Here is a 27,491-nt window from a genome sequence, read left to right as displayed (position 1 = left end):
AAAGTTAATTTAAATAATTGTATTATTTCATATTATTGTAGGTTATGCGAGAACATAGATTAAATATAAAATATAGATTTTACAAAGGTTCTTAAATACAAAATTTATGATGTATAACTAATTTCTATGTTCTTAAAATCCTTTTCTCAAATAACTTGACTAAAAAGCTGGTTAAAAGTCAAATAATTTTTGACATTGTAATTTTTTTTAACGAAATGCAAAGAGATAGCTGTGTTTATGCTAGTATAGCTGTATTATGGCATATCCTTTACTAACGAATATGTATTGAGAAAATGATAAAATAACGAAAAAATTACCATTAAATATTAGACATATTTGAGGAAATTCCTTTACTATTACAAAGACATATTTCTTGACAAATAGTTCAAAGAAAAAGTGTTCTTAAAACTTAGTGAACACTGTTAAGACAACTATGGAATCTTAGTAACGATGAAAATTTAGGTTTAATATTATTTGAGGTTTAAAAATTCGCGTTGACCTAAAAAACTAAGGAAACATACAGCCAATAATCCTTGTTTTACACCTAATTAATTTTAACTGAGGAAGTTAAAAATGGTACGCGCCAAGAAAAACTGAACACAGTAAAACATATCTTGCTGCTGCACGTTTTAGTATCTCTCCAAGGATGTTGTTAAGGCACATTGTCCTTTCCCTGAGCAAGTTGGTCGCGGGAAGGGTAGAATTGCGAGGCAGCCTCATTACAATGGACTTCAAGTGCTCTCGACTTCTACATACAAATTAAGAAACCATTTTCAAACCACCAAGTCATATTCTCACCATCCAGGAAAACTTAAATTTTTATAGGTGGAAAACTTTCTAAAAATATTCTATTCTAATTTTTTCACTTTTTTAAAAATAATTTTCAAATGTTAACTTTAGCTGGTGGTTTTAGAAGTCTAGAACTTAGGAATAATATAAAACGAAAGGCATTTTTGAAAAAGTCTATTCTATATTACCAGTTTTTTGATGGAGTTATATTTAGTACTAAATCACATAATACTGTGTAAACATCAAATTTCGTATTGTTTGTTTAAGTTTAACAGGAAGAACAATAAAAGGGTGTATTTTAATTAGTGGTTTGTAAGAAAATATTTTATGTTACCTTTAATTCAATTTATATTTTGTCAACTCATCACTTGCGTAATATTCTACAATAATTATTATCGTTTAGGTTTGGCTAGTAAAAAATATTAAAAGTTGAAAATGTTCTGATTCATTTGGATCAGCTGATGGATGATGGTCTATAAGAACATGAGTTAATGCTTGCACATTTCCTGTACCAGAATGTAATTTATTGTATGGATAAATCAATCACACCATTATCGCCGTCGATGACTTGAAACATGTAATGAATTAGAAATAATGACCACTTCAAACCATGTAACAAAATCGTTAATTATGTGCCAAACAGATTTATAGCATTGCTATTTTATCATGACCCTTTATTGTAAAACATCACTTATAAACGGTTTTGGTCCGGCAAAACTTTTCAATTCTCACTGTTAATGGATATTACGACAATATTAAACAAATTTTAAACATATATTTATTTACAAACACAATATCATTACAATTTTAGTTTAGTACTAACAACGTTTTAACCGACGTCACTCATTTTATAGAAGGCACTTCAAACTATTCTCCTAACATGATTGTCTGAATGTATTTACAATAGGTTAAAATAAAGCATTAACTAAATATGTAAAACACTAACAATGTTTGACAAACATTTTCATTATTTCAACCTGCGAATCAGTATCACTGGCTGTAAAAATATTAATTGCTAACATTTAACAGCCTTCCTTATTCCAAAACTAATTTGTCTTTTGAAGTTAAAAATACGTTGAGTATATGAATCAGAAGTAAAAAATAAATATGATTGGATTCTGTTGTTAAACACATATCAATAAAACAATAAACATCAACTGCAACTATAAAATCCAATTCACTAAAAGAATAATGAGAGGCAAATGGTAATATAAGAAACACTGGATTTTTTTCGCCTTGAAGTAACACCTTACAATTGACCTTAAGTCATGATGGTTACATCTATAAGCCAAAGTTTTTGACAGTGAAATTCGTTATGCGGATTCTGATTCTTCTTCAGAGATCTTGCTTTGGCGTCTATGACACTAATATTATCACAAGTAAAGTAGATATGATGACTCGACAATAGTGTATTGCACTCTTGGAGGCTACTTTGTTGTCATCAGACATGACACTTGAGGCTAAAACCAGTCCAGATCTACTCTTGGGTCCTTCGGTAACGGCACAGCTTGTCTGAAAAATCCACAAACCATCAGTATTTTTGCAAAAGTCTTATATCTAGATGCTTTATAGTGCCTAGCAAGAAGAATAAGGGGCTGAAACGAAAAAAAAAAAACAGAGGATCAAAACTGCAGCAACACCACAATGGTATTAGTATCCTGATTTAAACTGAACAATTCAAATTAATACAGATCAGTCACTGAACTCTTGAAAATGTTTTTGGCATATTCTTGATTTTCTGGTAACAAAATCTGGGTTTCTTGGTCGTGATTCCCGGTCGCCAAGTGTACCTTTTACAAGGGCCACGGGTTCGGATATTTTCAGGTCGGGTCGGACCAATAGTTGAGGGACCGTTTGGGGTCAATAATGGTTATCGGACCAACCTCGGATCGAGTCGAGCCGAGTGCAAATTGCGGAAATTGACGATTTCACGACGATCGCGGTGATGCTTACGGGTTTGTGCGAAGACTAATGAGAATTCATTGATGCACAAAAACATATTCGTGGGAATAGGTTGCGTGGGAGTTGTGGATTTTTAGTTTAGTTAAGAGAAACATCGTCAACTATCATTTCTGGGCAATCATGATGGGATAAGGTAGTGTTTTGTTAATGGGGACCCGGATAACAGGGTGGCTGCAATATATTTAGTTAAGGGTTAGACCAAACTCTGTAAACATCTGTGCTATCCGTGGCACTATCAAAAACTAAGAAAGAAAATCTGATTTCAACATAGCATATTTTTGAGAGGGGTCTCAAACAAAGAATTTGAAATCCTCAAAGAATGAGAATTTGATTATTTTGGATTTGAATAAAAACCCGGTGCGTACGGCAAGGTCCCAATTTGATCGGTTCTGGGTCATAAATCATGAAGAATTAATCCGATATTATTCTGGCATAGCTAAAATACAAACATGTCTTAAAACGATAAAACAAAATAAGTTGAGATGATTGACTTAATTAGTGTAATTAAAACGCTAAAAATGTACACCACACTATAATTATTTAATCAATGTTTGTCTTCATCAAGACAAAACTGTTTGAAAACACTTCGTGGAATCAGCTTCGAACAACATTTTTTGTTGTTATGAAACGACACTGTCCTCCTTTTATTTATTGGGGAAGAGAATTTGCCATTATCATTGTGAGTCGTTAAATTGATATTTGAGTTGTCATCCTACAAGACTTGAGTGCGTTCCTATGTTACGTATGAAGGTACACTAGAATGTACAAAACAATTCGTGAAGTGTATATTTTCTAAATCATAATGAATCGGACCATTTTCGCAATTAAAAATCGATTAAAAATGTCCTGCTTGGCCTTAAACAAAACTAACGTCTAAAATAACAAATTTACATATAAAATTTGGCTATACAAATATACCACAGCGTAGTAGGGCTAATTTTGTACTGTTATAATCCAAACAATTAAACCAATAGAACAAGAAGCTACAACCATAAGACCAAATAAACAACAATTTAATGCATTAACGAAATTAATCAGTAATATTATGTATATAAGCCAGAATGAATTTGTGAATCTATTTTATGAAATACTTATTTAAAAATTAAAACATATTTGATACTGATTCAGTTTTAACAAGGTTATATTATGGAATGTCAAATGTTATTAATTCTTAATTAGAGTAGAAACAAAAGATGTTTTCTCTGTTACTGCACGTTTTCTTTTTTTCGTCGAGCATTGCTATACAATATCTGTAACACAATACATGACACAGTCTATTAACTAAGAATGTTATGATCAACCTTAAACAAAAATGACATGTAAAATAATCTGTGCTCAAAGTATTTTTATAACGTAAAGTCTACGTTTCTTCTTTTAAAAAGATTCGATTTAAGTAAAAGAAGTTTTTACTATCAAAACAAACGTATACAATTTTAAAAACTCTGATTAAATATATCAATTATGAAACGATTGTGTAAACTTATATTGTTTCAAAAAACCAATAAAAGTGAACATTTGTTTGAAACTGGTTTATTTTTAATAACAAAAGATAATACTTAATATCAACTATTAATATATTAAAAATTAAGTGGGAACAACAGCTTTGTGTTTATTTTGCTACGGGAAGTATTTTGTGGAACAGTGATTGTATTTTATAATCTATTTGATTTGTTTACTTAACTTACCGACTCCTTTGTCTCGTTTTTCACCTCCGAACACCTGGACTTTTGATGACCTAGGCAGGCTATGTAGGCTATAGCGTGGGGAATGTAGCTTTGGTCCACGGTCCCGCTGAACAACTCCCTGGCTAATGGACCCTGGAATGTTGGAATTGAAACGTAGGTACAGAAATACGTTATTTTCGATAACAGCTAATATAAAAGTAAGTACAGTAATTGTTTACAAAGCTCTAATTTAGAGCAAGGAAAACGATCAGCTGACTCTCCCTTGTCCAAATTTACTTTTCCTACAGTTACCTAACAATGCACATGTTCTCTCACTGATTTAAGAAAGCAAAGTGGCCAATTCGCTCATCAGTAATTAATTTGTCTTACTCCAGATTTGCAACGTGAAGGCACGAAATAGTGAGCGCGTAACATGCAGACAAGGTCGTATGCGCGCGAAATACGTTGGCAGCACTGGCTGTAAATCAGCTGGTCAGCTGTTGTACTGTTGTATCATTAAATGTCATATTAAAAGTTCACTTCTGTGCAAAAATATGTTACGTTTCTTTACCAATTTATTTGTTTTATGGTAACGGTAGGAAAAATATAATGTGCAACTCGAGTGCAAAGTGCAATTGCCTCACTCGAGAAACCATTCCTCAGTCGCCTACGGCTCGTGAGTTTCTCTCGAGTGAGTCAATTGCTCACTAGTTGCACAAATAACCATTCCTACTACGTGTACTAGTGTTTATTCACAATTAACTTCTATTATTGAAATCAGCTGTTTTTATTGTTCAACAATAAAAAAAAAATTGAAAAGTAATATGTATTAGCTAGTTTTGCTGTATTTTAGTTTGTAGTGAGGGTTTAATGCAAAATAAACATAACCTTAAACTTGAATTTCTAAATTTCACTTCGTTATGTAGGTTTGATATAGTATTATTGCTTCTATTCTTATATTAAAATAATCTTAATTAGGACACATACTTTTGATTTTAATGAGATCTGTTATTCATGTGAATATTTTGTGTCGCGATGAAAGTATCATTCGTAACTTGTACCGAAAGTGATTTTCCTGAATTTGCTCCAATTATTCCCATCCTCGGCTGTTATGAATGTGGTGTGAGTGTTATGAAGAAGGCTCCATTCTCGTTTGGTGGTTTTACAGTCTGAACTATCAAATACAATAATAATGGTTAAATTAATTAATAGTTAGTTAGTTCAATAGTTTTCAAATCATGTTAAACAATAAAACATGCACCTCAAGGATTGTTGTTGTTGTACGTAAACCACTACTTATTTTAATTCACAATCTTGGTGCAAAGGTGAACAACACGTTGATAACAGAATACTGTGTTATTTTGCCCTGCGACTTATTTCAAACACAATGTATACAACTACGTAAAACACACAAAACACGTCTTTACCGTCCCTCATACCGTGTTTGACTCAAGTAGAAGCACACTAACCACATCTATGGCGTGTTTAAATATGTTTAAATTGATGTTTATCCTAAGTTGCTCAAAATTTAAAAAATTGTCAGATAAAATTTCCTTTGACGATAAAGGATGATGTTTATGGGGAAGGAGAATTATTTAGTATGCAATTAGTTTTCACAATTGCAACATAAACCAAAAAAATTAACATAAAAAATGAAATTGAACATAATATGTAGGTCTATGTTTATTTTTTAACGTCTCTAGCAAATTAAGTTACTATACAGAAGTATTAATGAATGATTATAAGCCAATCGTCGGTCTTAGAATAAAGACTCTTTTGGATACTGCAACTGCAAGTGCCTATGTGATTGTCGATCATTTTACTACAACAGAAACACCAGGTAAAATAAATAATATCCAATGCAATAGCTGTGAGATAAATAAAAAAATTAATACTGTATCTTAAAATCAATAATGGTTGTAAATTTTAAATGGTGTTATCAAAAATTAATAATGGTCTATAGGTTTTTAAGTAACTCTGATTAACGTCCTAACTATGAAAGCACAAAATCTTCTGATATTCTTTTACAAGGAACCAATCGCAAAATAGTTTTTTATACGTAACTAATTACTTTTTACTCACTATGCAAAGAGCACACATCAAACATTTTTACAGATCTTATATGTTATTTTCAGTTATGACGAGAACAAAGTTTTACATCAGCTCGAAGCAAAGCAAAACAAGCAGTGAAATAAGTTCAGAAGCTTAAAATAAATTAGAAACGCGATATGTTAGGATTGAGTAGGATGTGTCTGCTGTATTCGTATGATTAGATATTTCAATTCGAATATCGAAGTGTTACGACGGAGAATATTGCCGTTACTTTCTCAAAGGAAAAAAAATGTTTGCCAGATTAAAAGGGATGTATTACTGTGAAACACATAGCATATTCTGATTGGCTGAGAATTCAATTCATCAACTGAACATTGAATACGTAACAAACTTCTGAAGTCTCATAAATAATTATTCGGAAGGGGTTGTTTTACTGAATAAAAATACATGATATATATTAAACATTGTCGATGAGAGAAACTAATTAAAAAATTTATTATTTTTAAATAAGTTCCCATATAACTAAACAGTTAGGTTTAAAGACCATTCTAAATTGTTTAATACAACTTTTAATTTAATGATATTTTATGATTTTTTAAATATTACCATTATAAAATATTAGAACTAAATGAATAAAATATAAGTATCATACAAGTAAGCATACAAAGAAAAGGTAGAAACGGTTTAAATGACGTAAAAAGTGCGTGATAATATAATTTAACAAATAAATTTCCCCTTTCTAATAAATAATATTACAAAATCTCACCATTACATGCATTTACATACCAGGAATAGAAGCTGAAAATTAGAAAAAATACAGAATATTTCATGTAAGGTAAAATGAAATTAAATGAAATGAAAGATTCTTTATTTTACCAGGCAAAGTTAGGGCCACATGGCCCTCTCTTACACTTAACCTGACAAACTTAAATATAAATAAATAAAAATATAATGAAAAATCTTAATCTAATATAAATATATATATTTAACACATCAAGAACACGTTAAACAAAAATTCTATTTAAAAAATAGTAATTATTATAAATAGAATATATACAAAAGAAAACACATTCACACTCTCACACGCACACACACCAGCAATCGCGCAAAGAAGCAGAAGCCCTAGGACACGCCAGCCGAGACCATTTGCTCAAAGTAGAGATTTTTTAGTGCCGCCACAAACTGGGAGCGTTTATCAAGGGATTTAATGTGTAGGGGTAGGCTGTTCCAAAGACGGCAAGCGGTAACAACAAAAGCCCTGTCATAAGCAGTGGTCACATGATGAGGTATACGCAATCTGATCGAAGAAGAACGAGAAATTCGTGAACTACCTTGAGACACAAATTTAAAATCTGATGTAAAATATTTCGGAGAGCCTGATTTCAAAATAAAAAAAGACCAATGCAAAAATGTTGATGGATCTTTGATAATTTAATTTCAAGATGTTTGCCTCAAGGTAGTATGGCGTGATATGCTCCTCACGCCGCAGACCATAGACAAATCTCAAAGCGTAATTCTGAGACCGCTGGAGCATACCCGCCTGAATCACAGTCATTGATCAATGAGTTGCAGTAACTGAAGTGGGGCAGTACAAGTAAATGAATGTATGTTGTGGCAAAAAGTTCTGCAATCTTTTCAGTGAATGTATGGAGGCAAAAACCTTTTTTCGTGTGTCCGTAACTGCTGTGTCCCAAGTAAGTGAAGAGTTGAAAGATATGCCAAGATTCTTTACTTTGTCGTAGTAGGGAAGTGCTTTGCCACTCACTGTGATTGGGTTTATTGAGTCTAAGTCAATTGAAGGGCAAAGTCGAGGGTGGCAGATTACAATCGGTTTTGTCTTTTCGTGATTTAGTCTTAGTCCGTGATTCTCAGTCCAAGTAACTATTCGGTTGACATCTTCATTGATCCTTCTGACACAGTCATTTTCGTTGTTTGCTGTAAAATGGTCATAGATCTGTAAGTCGTCAGCGTACATGTGGTGTTTACAGTTGGCCAAGGTCAAGTTTATGTCGTTGACGTATAGTTCAAAGAGCAGTGGTCCAAGGATTGATCCTTGGGGCACACCGCATGTAACAGTCATCTAGTCTGATCTTGTGTCACCAACCTCCACACATTGTTGCCTATCTGACAGATAAGATCTCAGCCATTTAAGAGAATTCTGGGAAAACCCTATTGCCCTTGATTTCTGCACGAGCAAGTCATGATTGACACAGTCAAATGCTTTGGAAAAATCAAACAGAGTTAGAATCGTTCCTTGTCGACGCTCCATAGCGAGTCTAATGTCTTCAGCCACTCGAAGGAGTGCTGTTTCTGTACTGTGCGTTGATCTGAAACCAGATTGATAATCAGATAGAATGTTATTTTCAGTGATGAATTCAGTGATATGACAGTGAACGATCCTTTCTAGGCCTTTAGAAAGAGCGGACAAAATACTTATCGGCCTGAAATCCCCAACCAGGGTTGGTGCTGAGATCTTTTTTAGGAGACGGACAATGGCAGACTTCCAAAATGAAGGGAAAGAACAGTGCCTCAAAGATGCATTAAAAATGAACGTGATAGTAGGAAGGATTGCGTAGAGGATGACTTTGATAAAGCGGATAGGTATCCCATCAGAACCGACAGCATTGCTTCGGATTCTGCGAATAGCCATCAAAACATCAGGCTGAATAACTGATTTGAAATTAAACTCGGGATATCCCAGGTGTGGGGTTGGAGAGTTGACTAATTCATTCAAGTAACTATTGACTTTATGCTGATTGGTATTTTGACTGCTAGAAGAAAAGTAAACGTTTAACCCATTTAGAGGGATGTGTACTGGTTGAGAATCAAATTGATTCCTAAGCCCAAGACTTTTAACTTTACGCCATAAAACTCTCGATGGCTGTTTTTGATTTTCAAAAAGTGGATGAATGTATCCAAGTTTGGAATTTCGCAAAAGCTGTTTAACTCGATTACGAAGATTACAATATAAAGGTACGCAAATAATGATGGGGAAATTCTAAGAGTAGTGCGTTTAGCCTTGATACTTTATGGGAAAAATCACAAAAATCACAATAACGTTTGAACCGTAATTTTATTGCTTAGTAATATTTTTACAGTTAAAAGAACATAGAACAAAATGAATAAAAACACCTGGATATTCATTGAACTAATCACTGGTGTAGTCTGAAGCTCTGCACAACTGTTCTATATACACAAACACACACTCACAGATCACTTAGAAAACCACTTTTTGAGGTTCACTGGTGCCCAAAACGGACATACTATCCAAAACTAAAACTGGACGATTTTGACAATAACAATACTTTCTCCATATAATATATATAAGGGGAGAAAGTAAAATGCAAAAACCGCACATTTTTCGTCCGGTATGATGACTACTAGTCCAAGCACATATAATTTTCATCGTCAGCGTTACCTCGGCCATAAAACTAAGGGTGTTTTGCTAGTCAGAGCTGGAGCTTCAGACTGTTATGGGGATATCCATATATGTTTGAAGGGAAAAGTAGATAAAAAAAAACAAATACAAGAAATTAGAGCTCGTATAATTTAAGTCACTTTGGTGTAGTGATAAAATAAATACACAAATATATAAAAAGCCCCTTATTTACAAGCGAGTGTCATACAATATTGTTTTCAAACTAACTCAGTCAAAACTAAAAATTAAAATAATCTAATACATTTACACATCGAATGTACAAAACATTTCTAAAAAAATACAATTCACATTGTACAATCGTTTTTCCTGCAACCCTGAATAACTCTAGAATTTGGAGCTCATAATCTCCTGAGGAAGGCTATTATACAACTGCGGGCCGAAGTCAGATAAGATACTAACTACGCAGACATATCTCCAATAATTATTGCTATGGATATAAAATTATTATGAAAACTCTTAACAGGTACCGACTCTAAAACTGAGCGCCTACCTGAGCGTACACGGGTACGTCCTCGCCACCATGGGTTGCCCACTGGCGAGGGACGGCCGCTCCATGGACAGCGTTCCTCTCTTCTTCGCTAGTGTTGGAGGGGATGGCCCGAGGACTTGTGTACCCGGGACCGTTGCCGTAGAGCAGGCTGGAGTATGGCAGACCATCCATGTCTGACGGCTTGGTGTCCGTACCTGGGAAATTTGGTAATCACAAAAATGACTATGGTTATTTGTTAAAAGGATTGCTAACTAGTTTGACTAACAATTATTCGATTTAAGCTTTCTTTGGTGCTATAAAATAGTCAATACTCACACACAGTTGTAATATAATTTTGAAGACTTAGAGTACGAGGTATGCAAAAACGTAAAAAGGAATGTCAGAGAAATCGTAATCAATTACCAATCACAGTTTAGCCCGCATATTTTTTTGTACTCATTGACAACACCACTCGTACATCAGCTGATATTCCCCCTCCATATCCATCCATCTCCCTCACAAATATAAGGATTCGTCATCGTCGGTAACGCTGTGGCTCGGTCGTGAATGTCTTAATAGACTTGTAAGTCCACGTTTGCTTTGTACCGTACTTAATAGCAAATATAAGTTAACTGTTAAACTGCAAAATTACTTGTTAAATGTATTCAACCCATTTAACCAGCCTCATCAAGAAATGAAGTGGGCCATCTTAAGCCAGAATTTAATGCTTGATAACAGCAAATTATTCAATAGTGCTTAAAATTCATATTTTTTCAACGGGTTACACATATAGTGGGTTCAATAAAACCATAAAACCCACCCTTTTTGCTCATTTTTATTCAAGTATCTTACAACAAAATCAGGTCAAATGGAAGTCTTTAAGAAGGTCAGCGACTCACTAACGTCGTAGTACAGTGTGGTACTATGACATCTACCGAACACCCAGTAAAGAAATAGTTAGTGCTGCTTGTGGTATCGTCTGTGGCTGGTAGGCAAAACTTTGCTGATTTGGTAATTTACCGATCTCATAAAGTATCTGATAACTACAATCATCTCTGGCTTACCCGTGTGCCTTACAGTGACAAAACTTCAGTGTCTTCCCAATCACCGTATAGTGCAGTAGGTCTATGATAGGCAGATGAGGTAAAAAAACTAATCGTATGTTACCTACATAATTGGTAAAATCCTTGTTTTACCGCGTTCTTCAAAACGTATCTCACAATTAACTTACATAAATCCGTTGCAAGATGCATACAGTGCTAGCCGATAAAGTTGTCACTCTCAGAAAAATTATGATTCCGACTATATTATAAAGTTGTATTGCGTTTAAGCTACGTTACCAAGAATAGGGTTGCCCCGCGGCGTGGCTAGGCCGCCCAGGGTGAGGACATTGGAGTGGTCAGATGTGACGACGACTAAGGTGTCCGAGGGGTCGACCATGGACAGGACCATCATCACGGCCTCGTCCAGTGAGAGGGTCTCGTCTAGAGCTCGGTAAGGGTTGTTGTAGTGGTGAGCGTGATCTATCCTACCACCTGGATCAATGAACAATTACAACTACATGTCACCATTGTCACCCATGACTCGCCACTCTTAACATACCTACAATGCAGTAATGTCGTGGGTTCGGACCCTGTTCCCTGCCGCTACTTTTAATCGGTATGGTTCGCCCATGTCCTGTACTGGCTCACCCCTTGCTTTGCTGGACGTCCCAAGCCGTTTTTTTGAAAATCCGATATTTTTGTTATTTTGTAGGGATTATTTTTATAGGGAAATCACAGTTAAAAAATAAAAAAATACACCCAATTAATTAAGTAATTATTATACAATGCTTAACTATTCATTATCACTTTTATCAGTCAATTGTTGTCATTATCATATGTAAGGTTAGGTTAGAACTACATGACCCTTGTGGCCGTTTCTTAAAGCAGTATACAATATGTTGATCAATATGCAGGCGTTGTGAAACTAAAATTTAACTAATGTTTATATAAACTATTTTGTGGCCTAGTGACCTATTATTGAATTACTTATTTGAAAGACAATATTGTAAGCAGTTTGTGTAGGATAATGTAATGAGTGCTAACTTGGAGGTAAGTAATCGAGCTGTGTACTGGTTTACAAAAGCTATAATTGAGCTATAATTAACACGATATAAACTGAATTTTAACCCAACATAATGACCTCTTTCATATTATAATTTTCATTTAAGAAATGAATGACCTCTTTCATATTATAATTTTCATTTAAGAAATGAATGACCTCTTTCATATTATAATTTTCATTTAAGAAATGCTATTGAATTCAACTAACAATATGACGTGGGTGGTAAAAAATAAGACTGCTCAAAAGGTAGAACAGTAAGTTATTTCATTCTTTGAAATAAATCCAGGCGTCATTCAGCTAAAGGCTACGTTTTAGAGTAGTGACAAATAAAACTAAAAATTCAACTTCAAATTAAATCATCACTACATTATTCATAGTTTTAAACTGCTAGGTAAAATAAAATACATTTGAAGACCTCCTAAACGTTTTTGGGTAAAACACAATATTTCTGTAAAATAATTTCATATCTTTAATTTTCAATGGTTACTGTGTCTAAGAAAGACCAGAAATAAATTATCCAAGCCACAAAATGTCATCCGTTGAGCGGCTTTTCTATTCATTTAGCTGAGATACTCTGAAATATTTTCTTTTGTTAAATTCAATTTAATTTAACTACCTCGAATCTTTACTTTGCTTGAGGTCTTGCAACACATATTACGAACATTACACAGTGTTACTAACATTAATAACTATTGCTATATAGTGTTAATAATTTAAGTCGGGTGAAGAAACGTAAAATATAATCACCGTTCAGTGTAAAAATGTTTAAAATATTGACAACCGTTCCTGAGTTTTTTTTTAATAAATAAACTTAATTAATTGTGTTGCAAGTTTAACAATATTTTACTTTTGCCATCTTTCTCGTGTACGTGTTTAAATAACTTCACTTATATGACATATTTACGTTCGCCAAATTGATGGAAGACAAGCGCTCACCTTCAAACCGGAGGGTAGCTTGTTCGATCCTGAAAAGAACCGTTTCTGGACTAAGTCGTAGCTTGTGAAAATTCAACTGCTTTTTATATTAATGAAAACAGAATTTGGACTGTTCCCCAACGCCAAAAGTTTATAAGATCAATACCAGAAACGCGTATTATCTTATAAGGGCTTCTGGCTTATAAATATACAAAAAGTGAATTGATCCTCAGAAACTACAAACCATCAATTTGTTGAAGTAGCAATACCAAACCGAACTATTAGGTAACATACAACAAAAGAAGACAATTAATTGTAAAATATGGGTCTTATTATCAACGAGGGAACCTTGCACAAATTGGCAAATTGCGCAATAGAGTTTAAAACTTGTTTGCAAGGGAAAATGATACATACAATACACCTTTCTTTACCTTTCAAAGATTATGTTCATTTGAGAGAGTTATTAGGTGAAGAAAACTTCTAATTTAAAATACAATACATTTGTTGATTGTAGATCTACACTATAAAGAGTGTAAAATAGCCTGTTTAAAAGTCATTTTTAGAAAATGTTTAGAGTTTTGTTTGTGGTCTTACTTTGTTTAAAAATTAAACTAATGGCTTAACTGTTAAATTAAAATTCCCATTTTGCCGTTATAAAGAAACTTGGTCAGCATTACTGGATATTTGAAAGCTTCTAGAAATAAATAAAACGCTGGGGGAGTGAAGCCCTAAAGGAAATTACCTTTTTGGTTACCATTCGTCACTCCAATAGATCATAAGATTTACATTGACACATCAATCGAATAAATCAATAAAAGTTGAACGGGTAAAAAAGGATGTTTCCTGAAAATGTTTAAATTGAACTATTGATGTATATGTATGAAAATGGTGACGTTATTAAATTAGTTTAATATACAGACTTTGACTGAAAAAATCTGTTTAAAATCATATTGATTAAATTACTGGTATATTTGTTTTATTTAAGCCTTGTGTTCTTTTTGGGACTTAATACAAAAGCAAAGCTATGTTCAACATGCAAAAGAAAACCTTTGTTGGCAATTGTTTTTATGGAGAATGTTGACTAAACTAAGCCAATGAAACTCAAAACAAATGGAACAGTTTTATAATTTTACAACAAAAATAAATTACACAATTGTTTCTAGAAATATAATGAATAAAATTAATCAATGAGACTCACTTTCTACGAAGAGAAAGAATCCTCTTGGATTTTTTAACAGTATTTTCAGAGCTTTTGCTGTCATTTCCGCTAAGGAGGGATCTCCTGTCGACTTCTTGTCTCTTTCAGCTTCAAAGTCCATGTGTGAATAGGAGAAAAGACCTGAGAAAACGTGAAACAGCCTTACAACCACTTTACTCAAAATACTCTTAATTACTCTTTTTTAGGTTAATTAATTCTTTTGGCTTAACCTCTCTATTTATATAACTTTGATATTTTTCTTAACTTATAAATTGATTTAGACTATAGAATGCAATACATGTTTTAGATTATATGAGGTTCAATTATGTGTAGATTTTATATATATGAGTGTAGATGAACCTTCAACGTCAGATAGGTTATCATTAATGTAACAAAGTATTTAAAACACCAGGATGATTTTGTCTTGACATACAAACACACAAACATAAACAAAGTAAATAAATATACATTGGCAAAAAAACAATGTTTCACATCCTCATAGTATTTCCCACTGTGTTTATTTATTTTGTTTATGTATTCTCAATGTGGGAAGATATTATTGTTTGAATGAAATATTCTATGTGCAAGTGTTAATGTATTTAACACTTTCCTAACGATTATGCTTCGACTTAGAAATCAATGATAGTTAAAAGACCTATATTAAATGTTCATTTAAGAAAACATTGTTATTATATTCTTGATTTTATAACCATTTATCTTTTGCAATATTAGTAGTGATGGTACACGGGATTTAGGACCGAAGGTAAGACCCCCCGCAAAGCCATACCTTGTTTATTGTTTACAATCCTTGACCCCTGACCTCCAGTAATCAGCCGATAGCGCCAATCAAACGTTTAACCCCAATTGACCCCAATTAAAAAACAATTAGATAAAAGATATCGCATTCCGGCGTTATCCGTTATCGGGGACTCCCCGACCTGCGGGTCACCGCGTCTGTTTACATCGTCCGCCATTGTTGTTTACACTTCTTTATCTCCTTTTGCGCACGTGATCAAGTCTGTCGATGTGTGCTAACAGCTATTCGCGCTCTATCTGTTGGTAAAACAGTGAACTAGATGAAGTACTAGATTTTCATAATTAGTGTTTTAAAGGTGTGGCAAAAAAGAAGTCATGCTGCCTCAATGGGATTTTTTTTAGTTTCCCTAACACTCACTATTTACAAAGCTAAGACGTTACCACTGAGCCAGCATGACTTCTACAGACTGCCTTGTATTTTATGTCATATAGCCAACCTAATGAATTCAGTCTTAGTGTGGCCATCGATCTAGTACAATGTCTGGACCTAATCAAGAACGGCCAAATTCGTCTCTTGGCTCTTCAAATGCCAACAGAGCCAACCTTACTTTGGATTTTTCCAGACCACATCAACGCAATTATGAACGCATGACTGGAGATAGGAATCGTCAACAGAGTGGGTTCGTGTCATCATCTACTTGGACGACTGGAGATGACAGATGGTACAAAGCTCAATCTAGCGATGCTAGCCCAAACGTTGTTAATCGTCCAATCCAAGTTCCAAAAGTGACTAACAGCCAGAGTGATATAGTTGAAAACCAATTGAGGATTTTGTTTGGCTAGACAGAATTTTTGGTATAAAAGTCATGTTTCAAACTTGTATGGTTTCAGTCTACTTTGATATCCGACTGTGTGGAAATGTCTATAGCAGTAAATATGGAATTTCACGAAGAATTTATTATAACAAATGATATGAAAATTCAATTCAAAAATGACCAATTGGAAACAAAAATTATCATTATTGTATACACACCAAATGGGAGAGAAAGCGTTTCGCTGGATGTTGACAAGTGGGCGGAATTTAAGAAATCAATCAGTGATGTGGACCAAGAGTTTTACAGAAGATTCAATCACCAGCCAGCATCAATGGATGCCTCATTAGTCACATCTATAACTCCACCATCACCCCAGAAATCTTCTATTGATACTTTTAATGTGCGGAACGAGGATCTTGTAAAATCAGGATTCTACAGGACAAAATGTTATGAACAAGTAATATGTTGTGAGTGTGGTTGGCAGTCGGGCAGTGAAAGATTATCATTACGATACTTGAACTTTCTTCATAAAGTATTAAATCCCAAGTGTAAAATGAGTGAATATGCTGAAGATGACTATATAAACTATTTTAACCACAAAAAGTCTATTGAAAATACTGAAAATACAATGACAGAAAAGTTTATTATATGGCCACAATTATATCCGAGTATTGAAGATATGATTAAAACTGCATCCAGTTTCATGCATCAAGTGTGGTGTTGTCTTAGATCATTTGGGTCTTGATGACAAGCCTGCAGAAGAACACCAGAAGGTTTCACCCGATTGTAAATTTGAATAATAAAATGTATAAAACCGATTATATTGTTTTTTAAGTTATTCTCTTATACTCTTTAAGATGTTAATATCACTTATCAACTATAACACAAAATTTGCTTTTTGCAATCCCACTAAAAACCAAGAGTGGACCTGAAATGGAGCTGAGTGGACCAGTGTCCACCCAGTGGACCAATCATCTTATTTAGATTGGCTAGTTTAAATGTCACACTTGTAATGATGGAGTTTTTTTTTTCTTAGACTAAATAAATGGGCTCTATATTAATGATGTACCTAACAGGAGTCCGAAATAATTTAGTGCAGGAAGTATATTAAAGAATAATACGTTTGTGGGAATGATGTGGCCACACTAGATCTGACTAGATTTGTAAAAGATATACTTATGAGCCGTTTACTACCATACTACTTCGGGTGATTATTAAACTTGGTAAATAGTATAAAAATACAAAAATCTATAGTAGTCTAATTCAAAACCATCTATATTTTTTTAACCACAAACTAAAGAAAGAGAAAGAAAGTTTATGTTTATGACGATAAACTTAAAGATAAGGAACCAGTTGATAGATATATTGTGTGACCTCAAACTGGTCACTGTTTCATCTCTACACTTTCTAGTTAAAATACAATACTATAGATGAAACAAACTTTCTTAGGCAATACTGAGTAATCGTTATTTGTATTTTAATCATTTTATATATATGGTAGTTGTTGTGAATCAAGATGTGACAGTTGTTGTGCAATAAAGAGTGCAGACCAATTTACAGGAACATTAAAAGGTAATAATTTCCAATTTATTGTGACAATCTTTGAAAGGATTTTATTCCTAGTAATGAATTAATAGATAATGATAAACATAAAATGTAGAGAGTTTGAATTAATTGGCTAAGAATAAAAATAATATTATAACCATTAAGCATGTTAAGTGTTCATTTTTGATAAACTTAATTTAATAAGCACATGGATGGTTTTAAAACGCATTCTTATACGAGACTTTTGAATTATTATTAACTAGGTGAAACCCGTTAATAACCCATTAATCCCATTATCGATGGATGCTTTAAATGTTTACGATAATTCTTCTAACTAAGATAAAAAGAGTAAAAATATCAGTCCTTTTTATTGATTTTTAAAAATTTGTAATTTAAGTCGAATTAACAAGATTTTACATGAGTGAAGCTGCATCATACTATACGTTTTCAAATAGGAAATTTAAAGACAATTTTATTGATGTCCAAGATTTTAAATGCCGTAGTATAAAAATACTATTTTTTGTAAACACTTATCGTTGGAATATTTAGTGATATTCCAGTACATAAAGGATAAATTAATATAACATTTAACACGGAATTCAAATACTTACTGTTTTAGTTTAGTATGTACTACTGATTTCATTTGTAGTGCAGTAGGAATAATGGAAAATATACCTTAAGGTGGAACTAATTGCAACACAAATTATTCTTGCTGGGTATGGTGGGTATTATGCTTCTAATCAACATACTAAAAATATACATCCTACCATCTATAAAAAAACGTTAAACATTTTAACTTTAGTAAAAATATCTTTTTGGGTATCAAATTAAAGAAAATATAATACTGAAAAATATTTTAATAGTGGTTATAAGCACTATTTAGAAATACAACCGTAGTATAAAAAATATATTCGCCACAGCAAACCTACCGAATATGCAAATTTCCATTTGTCTGAATCGGTTTTCAATTAAATCTACTTAGGCTAAATAACATCAGGTTTAACGAGTACCTAGTTTTTCTGCATAAAGGAAACTAATAAAGTGGGTTTTTAGTAAAATATACCAAGTTTTTTTTCAAAATATATCAATAAAGAATGACACTACAACATTCTATAATATTCTCAATGAGAATAATATGGGAATTTAAAATGTATATATTTTTTATTTTCTTTGTTACCAATAACCGTATGAAAACACTTTTATATACAACATTATTTGTAAGCTCTTTAAAAAGGTACACGGATAAATAGGGAAATTTTGTGTTTTGAGGGTCAAAAATTAGAAAGCCCAATATTTACCTCATAAAACCCCCCGTAAAACTCTGTTGCCAAGGTCCGATTATTCTGGTTTGCAAACTTATTCAAGTTTATCTCACTTTACACCTTTAAACTAAGTTTCATCAAAATCGGACACAAACTATTCAAGTTATCGCTTTTACGAATACACATATAAATCAATTATATACAAATTTTAATAAATGGTGTTTTTGACCTCTGTGGACATCAAATCGAAAAAGTTAATTGTTCAACAAGGGCCTATGTTTTACCATTCCACCTACGGTAATAGCTACTTGTCTATTGGGGAAATTCGTTAAAACGGAAAGCATATCCAGTAATGCCTAAGATGAAATATGTAGTGCAGCTTAATTTTAAAAATAACAACTACTCAAGTTATCGTTTTTACGAATACACATATAAATGAATTATATAAAAATTTTAATGAATGGTGTTTTTGGCCTCTGGGGACATCAAAACGAAAAAGTTAATTGTTCAACAAGAGCCTATGTTTTACCATTCCACCTACGGTAATAGCTACTTGTCTATTAGGGAAATTCGCAAAAACAGAAAGCATATTCAGTATTGCCTAAGATGAAATATGTAGTGTAGCTTAATTTAAAGAATAACAACTCTACTGACGTATTTGTAAAGCAAAAACCATTCCCCGATTTAGTTATTCTGTCGAAAAATAGTATGCCAATTTGTATGTCTTTAAATACTTTGATTCAAAACTAATAACACTTTGAATAGTAAACTCGATAACTAAAAGCAACTGAATATTTGTATTATGATACTAAGAATAGTTAAAGATAAAGAGGAGCTAATCACATAACCTTGAACTGACCATGGTCTTATCATTAGCCACTGCCACTTTTCTGACCAAACATGAAATTGAGTACTAATCAATTGGTATTATTATTATTATCAATGGGTTTGAGGGCATTTATAGAACTTGAAACAACTAAAATTTTAGTTTTTCCAAGATTTGTCTTTAATTAAAGATATTATCTCCGGTTATAATTACGTTGTGTTAAATGTTATATTCTAGAAATACTCAGTGAGTTACTGGCTTTAATTTAAGCCATTGACTATTAAAATCGGTTAAGGTTAAATATGAGTTGTGGACCCCAAAAAACAAAAAAAATTATTTTTTTTACAATTTATCTTTAGTTAATGATTGTGTCTTGAGTTATTTTTACGTGATATTGTATGTTGTGGTATTGGAATACTCAGTGAGCTAATGTGGTTCTTTTGAGCTATTATTTATTGGAATCTGACGTGTTTGGGGCGAGTTATAAGCTTAAAGTTAGAATAAAAGTTGTTTTTTCTTAACTTTCTTCTGTTTAAAGGCATATTTCTCAGCTGCTATGTATACTATGTTTTTCGTTCTGGTCTAGAAACACTAGGTAAACTTAAAACTTTCATTTGAGACAGTTTTCATTCAAATATGTAGAGTCTAAGGTGAGTTGTAGACCTCTAACTAACATTATGTTTTCAATTTTTAAGGACTGTCTTTGATTAAAGATCTCTATCTCAAGCTCTAAATGAGCTGAGTTATTCTTTTGGTGAAGAAAACCTCAGTAAGCTATGGATAAACTCAGATATGAACATAACCTGGTGGATTCCTATCAAGTTTGTTTTTATTGTTGCGTTTGATATACACCATTGAACAGAATTGAAAAAAAGATGCAGTTGCGTAAGCTCAGGCTTACCTTGCACAGTATTTTGCCATTGTGGATAGCCTATAATATCTGTTTGAATAGAAAAAGACAAACTCAAGATGACAGTGAAGACTATGGCAATGTAGAATAATGAGTTATTGCCCCCGCTGCAGCAAACCTGCGACTAAAAGAATTTCCATTTGCCTGGATTGATTTTCAATTAATCTATTAAATTCACATTTTTGTTAACGAGTACCTAGGTTTGCTGCTACAGGGAATCGTTTTTTTTTTTATTAAAATGTTAATAGCTTGGTATAAAATAAATAAATCTGCCGAGTTTGATCAAAATATATCCAAAACAAGCCAACTACAACATTTTACAATATTCTCCATAAGAATAACATGGGAATTTTAAATTAACTACTATTTAAACTTTCTCTCTCATTATATACATGTATAAAAATTTTAACGAATAGTTTTTTTGCCTCTGAGGACATCAAAATGAAAAAAATTCAAATCGGTCCCAGGCCTAGGTCTTACCTTGAGACCTACGGTAATAGCTACTTCCCTATAGAGAAATTCGCTAATAGTCACTAAGGTTACTGAAACGCTATTAACAACTTATTTTTACATGTAGGCCTATTATGTAAGTTACAACTTTACACGAATAAAATATTTATGTATCAATACAAACTAATAAAACTCAACTATGTTGAAATCGGTTTTATTTTTTTACATATTGTATTTTTCAATATAACGCAAATACTAACAAGCATAGCCACAAGTGCTACGGGAATTCAGCTAACTTCAAAATCTAGTATTATTATTACATGCCATCATAATGATGTAAAGAATGTGTGCCTTGCTAGTAACTTAAAGAAGCTCAGGTTTAAATTGGCAAAACTTGTATTTTGTTTGCTTAGAGGTAACACTATAAGGTCATATACCAAGTTTTTTTTTAATTGGGCAAAAAATGCAATCACGTTTTCCGCCGCCCTTTTGAAATAGCTTAAGTGATATGGCTAGTATCTGGTAAATTTAAGAGTAACATTATAACGAGGTTTTATACTAAATTTAATGATATTTGAAAAAAAAACGCATAGTTTATAGCTTAATCACCAAGTTTTAAATTAATCAAATTATTTATTAATATGGACAATTATTATCTCAAATTCTAGAAGTTGCCCAAAGGTACTTTATTAGTACCCGCTATTTTCTGCATCTAAATACTATCAAAATTAAATATCAACAATAAAAAAACCGTAATAGAACAAAACAAGGTTCAAGGAAAATTCCCTGTTTGGCTGCCGGCGTACTATTCCCAATTTACAAATCAACAAATTAAAAGAAAAATATTTTACTCCATACTATACTGTTTTAACGAACTTCCCACGCAAGTATTTAGTCCAGAAAACAGCTGTTTGCCGCCAGCTTAATCAAATGGGGTTTCATTGCGTACTACTGTTATGCAATGAGTTTTACCGGACACCAATCAGCTGATTATACTGTATTTTGTTGGCAATGAGTGGTTGTAGACAAAAACATAACCTCGCTTAGAGGTTATGACTAGTGATTTTTAGTCCTTTAATTGGTGGTAATATATAAGGATTTGTAGAGATTTAGTAGTATGGCGTAAACTATCGTACGTAACTCGTCCAAAATGTGTGTACCGGACTCGTATGGTAATCCCGTACTCGACTTCGTCTCGCACGGGAACGACCACACTCGTCCGGTAAACACTTATTTTCAGGACTAGTAACGTAATATACTATATTTTTGATTGATGATCAATACCTCAAACTTTTTGAAACCCAATAACCATGTCCCATGAAAGCCATCCCATGTACCGACTGTTTTCATATGAAAACATACATAACATAATAATCACTAAATATATAGGGCTTTGATGAGACTTTTTTATAATTAAAATTATTCTATAACTAGCATATTAAACATCCTAAGATTTGAATTATAATTAGCGTAAATGAAAGCCGTTGGTTTTTCGTGCATTTTGATACCAAAAACAGTAGAAAAGAAAAACAGAATATTCTTAGGAAGAATTATATAAATTATTTTCATTTATTAGATACCCCTCTTTATCATAAAAAAATAATAAAAGTTATTTTTACGCTTTGTTGTGACGTTATCCTTGATCCAACAAAGATCCTTATAGGTGCATTGTATGCACAATTTCACTATCAACAACTTTTGTAACATGTATCATGGCCTTTTTCTAGATATTTTTGCCCAAAGTTTAAAAAAGTAGGAATAGAACATATTTTTTATCTAAATTATTAACTTTAAAAATAAATACTGGCCTTAAAACCCACAATATATAATTAAAATATGATATTTTCCTGCATGGAATTTCACTGTGAGTATTTTAAAAGTGTTTGCACTGCTGTAGATAGCATGGTATTTTCATAACATAGTTTTAAGTAAAAGCTTACACTGCAAATTACGTTTTCCGCCATTTTACAAGATGGCGGCTATTGCCCAAGGGTACCAAAAAAGTACCCGGTGGTTTTATGGTCTACATACCCTAAATAACTCAAATCAACAATAAAAAAAACTTAATAGAACAAAACCAGGTTAGGGACAAAATCCTCATTTGGCTGCCGGACTATTATTTGACATGTTTTTGTATAACCTCAAATCTTATGTGTGGGGAATCGTAGGAGAACGTGACATTCATAACAAAACATAGCCTAGTGCAACTTAATTTCTAAGTGTATTGAAAGGTAACAATTAATGTGTTACAATTATTACGATTCTATCGAAAAATACATTATGCTAAGTAACAGATAAGTACAACAAAACACTCGCACATAAGTAATGTTTCACATCCTTTACTCTGAGGCATTTCTGAAACAAATCTTTCATCCACTACCTCATTCATGTTTTAGCTCAATTGATAGTAAAACAAACATTTAAAACGGTCATTTATGTTGCCTACTGAGACCTTAAAACTATTAACTTAAAACATGTTGTTTATTTAGAATCAACTTACTCACATGAATTAAAGCCATTAACATAACTGTATGAGATGTTTTAATATAATCATATATATTTAAATGTTGTATATAAATAGATTTTTTGGGTTATTAACCCAAGAGGACTCACATAATGATTGAAACAACTGGGTTGGTAATATAATATTAGTTAAACATGTAATTAACAGGTGTTGGCAGCATTTACCACCTCTTTCTACAGACAGCCTGAATAATTTTCCAATCTCACCCATTTCCTAGATTCGGTGTCTGGTATGTTCGATTGTTTTGATAAATTGCTACTAAACTAATTTTGATCCTCATAAATTGATATTGAAACCTATGTTTACCAATTGCTTAAAACATCAAATAAGGTTATATTAATTAGCTCTCTATCTACAAATAATCCAAAAATGGGTGGGTATTTTTTTTTACTATAACTCTCTAACTAGCAGCCCAACTGTAATAGTCACAGTAGGTGGTTCCTGTTGTGACAGCAACTATAATAAGGTTTTAGTTAAATCCAAATAAAACAATCGTAAAATGGGATAATTTATATACCTTTACCTTTAGAAATACAAGATTCTAAACTTATAATTTATTGCATAGATGAACTTATATCACAACTAGATAGCTGTAATTAGACAATAAAGTTAAACAAACATTTCAGTTGCACCATGTACACATCATAAAACTGTCAAACACGGTTGTTTTCAAAAAATATAACATGAAATTTTTTGTATACAAATAAACAAGTGGTATTACTGCAACAAGGAAAGATTTTCCTATGTATACAAATGTATACAAATCTTTTTGATATAATTACATATGATTTAACAACAACTGCAACAAATCAAACAGTTTTTACATGTTCATGAAGTGTCAGAGTGACTTTAATAGTCACCATCGTAAAACATGTATTATATTACACCACTACTGCTGAATTTATCAGCTGATACTTTTCATGAATATTTATCCAACTAAATCTCAATCTCTACTGACAATCAACTCTAAAGTCGAGTTTTAGTGAGATTTTACTTTATCAGTTTACATAAAGATGTTTTCTACAAAACAGTACTCCTTCATTAATAATAAACAGATTTTTACAAATGATATGTCAAAATGACCCTGAAGCCATCAAAATCCTAGTGTATTTCTTATGAAAAAAATATTTTGTTTACTTAACCAGACAAATAATCTTATATATTAAAAAAAGTTTCGTTTTTATTTTCTGAGTTTGTTTGGCTCCTCTACCTAACCAATTTTCATGATTGAGGTCTCAAATTGAATGTATGCATGCACAGATTTGCCATCAAGCATTGGTATATATTTGTCTATAATCCCACTCGGTGTATATGAAAGCGAAATTTACTCCCCATGTATTTCTTTTGGGAGTTAAATTTGGTTGTTCTTTTTCAAGTTCCTTTGGCTTTTCTACTGGACCGATTTTCATGATAGAGGTCTCAAATTGAAGGTATGCACGCACAGATTTGTCATCAAGCATCGGCATATATTTATCTATCATCCCACTTGGCTTACATGTTAACGAAATTTGCTTCCATGTATTACTTTTCCAATTTCGTTTGGCTCTTCTACCCAACCAATTTGATTGATTGAGGTCTCAAATTGAAGGCATACGCATCAAATTTTCACATAAAGAATCGATAGATATTTACATTTTCTAATTCTTACTTAAATTTAAAATGCGCCTTTGTCAGTTATAATTTTATAATCTAAGATTATAATTAATCTTAAGGTTATAATTTTATATTTTAGTCTAAGAACCTTCAGTGAAATACTGGCTTTCATTTAAGCTATTAGTTATTCAAATCGGATGAGTTTCAAGTAAACGCGAGGTGAACAATCAACATAAAAATCATTTTTCATTAGGTGTTAATATGATTAAAAATCAACAGCTCCAGTATTGTTCATGTTTTCTATATTTTGTAGACTCAAAATAGTCAATAAATTATAGATGTCAATTTGAGCTATTAATCGTTTAAATTAGTTAAGCTCAAGATAATGTATTATTTAATTAAAAATCATAAATTTGATTATTTCTCAGATATTATATTTATTTTAACGCTGCAGGGCAGCTTGGGTCCTCTAGGTTGTATTAATTACTACAGCTGTTCATAGTAAACACATGATACACATGAGCGTTAGTTTTCAGAGTGAGTTTATTTTCAGTTACAGTGGATTGATTACACTACCTTTAAGTTAACTGTCATCGTAAATTATAACTGTTATTCATTTTGAAATAACGCCTGCAATAGTTTGCAATTGCTTTAATTTGGATATTATTTATTGTGCTTTGACTGAAATATGACATTAGAGACTTGAGACACTATTTTTAGCAGGTTTTGTGTGAACTTTATTGAGTGTTTACCAACGACGTGTCTAAACAATCCAACATTAATTTATATAATGGCCCTGCAGGGAGGTGGATGACATTAAATGAGTGGAAACTCAAATCTTCTTCTGCTAAACATCTTACTGATGGAGACTTCATCTGGATGCTTAGCTAAAAGGATACCACTAAGTGCGTTTATTGTGGAGTAAAAATGTTTGAAGTTACACAAACTTCAAACATCACTACTACTACTAGCTTCATACACACTACTACGTTATAATGAAAATTGATTTTAAGAAAATTGGAGTGGATAATTATGTCATGATGTAACATGCTTAACACTTTATAAGCATATTCCAAAAATGTGGTTCCATGCAACTATTAAAATGCCAAAAGTTTTGTCAAGAGTCTTTTAGACAATTTGACGTTTAGTGTGTTGTTGAACAGACCACTTCAAAACCTCCAAAGTTGATGCATTTAATACACCGGCTAATACAGTATTTACTTTAATGATAGATCTTGCGATTATACTACTAACAAACTAAATAGCTTATATTTCGTCTTTACTCAATTCAAATTCGTTTAGATCTAATTACTTCTTCATCAGAGGATGGTGGTTCTATTTCTTCATTAGGGACTTTATATAGTTCCCCCCAATTTAGATAATCACTTTCCCCAGCAATAGGTAAATTGGCAGACCTTCCCGTATGTTTTTTATGGATATAGTTAAATAGAATCACGCTGAATTTTTTCAATTCTCTATCATGATGTTCCTTGTTTTGCGTTATAATTACCTATGTAATATAATAATCTCCAACACAAGCACGTATTTACGTATTTACGGCATTACCAATGCACGTATTTACGGTCCTTCATGGTGTGATATTTTCTCATTGATGGTATTAATATCGGATTGAAGTTTAGCCAAATGTGTAGACATTGGTATAAATTTATCATTCATACTTTTCTCCAAGTATCCTTTTGTTACAGCACCATCTTTACCCTCAGGCTCAGCTAGATGTGTTATTTGTTTTCCCTGGGCATCATAATGTGAGTCCTTAAGTGATATACAGAGTCGTTTTACAGTCTGGTAGTTGACTCCGTCAGTGTCTTCAATAGGATTTCCCACATTTATTAACCTTTTACTTCTAAGATTATAGGAGTGTCTATCAGCCGGTATTATTTTTTTATCGACATATTCCTTTGAAGCCGCGTCATTACTGTTTTTGGGTTTACCTATATTGGTCACGATTTTGCCCTGTAAGTTGTAGTTCCCCTCGGCTGTAAGAACATATCCCACACCTTTAATAGGGTCTTTGCCCGATTTGCTACTACGTCCAAACTTATCAATAGTCATTATATTAATGATTTAAAACTAGAGTTTCCACCACCTCTTATACACCCAGCTTCACGCAGCTCTTCTATGATACTAATGATCTCATTGGAATGTACTCTGTTTCCGGTCTCTGTAGGCATGATAATGTACCCGAGTCGGTTTAC

The 27,491-nt window shown here is 32.6% G+C and overlaps 1 protein-coding gene across 1 annotated transcript in view; it reads right to left on the bottom strand.

Annotated features, from left to right (window-relative positions):
• Positions 1–1,628: 1,628 nt before the first annotated feature.
• LOC128982058 (alkaline phosphatase, tissue-nonspecific isozyme-like) overlaps positions 1,629–27,491 on the bottom strand; it is a 40,165-nt gene continuing 14,302 nt past the window's right edge. Inside the window, exons 2-6 of the mRNA XM_054401099.1 lie at positions 14,595–14,735; positions 11,716–11,910; positions 10,397–10,590; positions 4,437–4,568; positions 1,629–2,301 (exon numbers count right to left, since the gene is read on the bottom strand). Of these exons, the coding sequence (XP_054257074.1) occupies positions 2,146–2,301; positions 4,437–4,568; positions 10,397–10,590; positions 11,716–11,910; positions 14,595–14,735 (818 nt within the window). The 3' untranslated portion in view covers positions 1,629–2,145. The remainder of the gene's footprint in view (positions 2,302–4,436; positions 4,569–10,396; positions 10,591–11,715; positions 11,911–14,594; positions 14,736–27,491) is intronic.

This window comes from Macrosteles quadrilineatus, unplaced genomic scaffold (genome assembly GCF_028750875.1).
Source record: "Macrosteles quadrilineatus isolate MER2022 unplaced genomic scaffold, UCM_ALF_1.0 Scaffold_94__1_contigs__length_391377, whole genome shotgun sequence".
Classification (NCBI taxonomy): Eukaryota; Metazoa; Arthropoda; class Insecta; order Hemiptera; family Cicadellidae; genus Macrosteles; species Macrosteles quadrilineatus.
The sequence above is the reverse complement of the archived record's forward strand: the minus strand, read 5'-3'. Positions and strand labels throughout refer to the sequence as shown.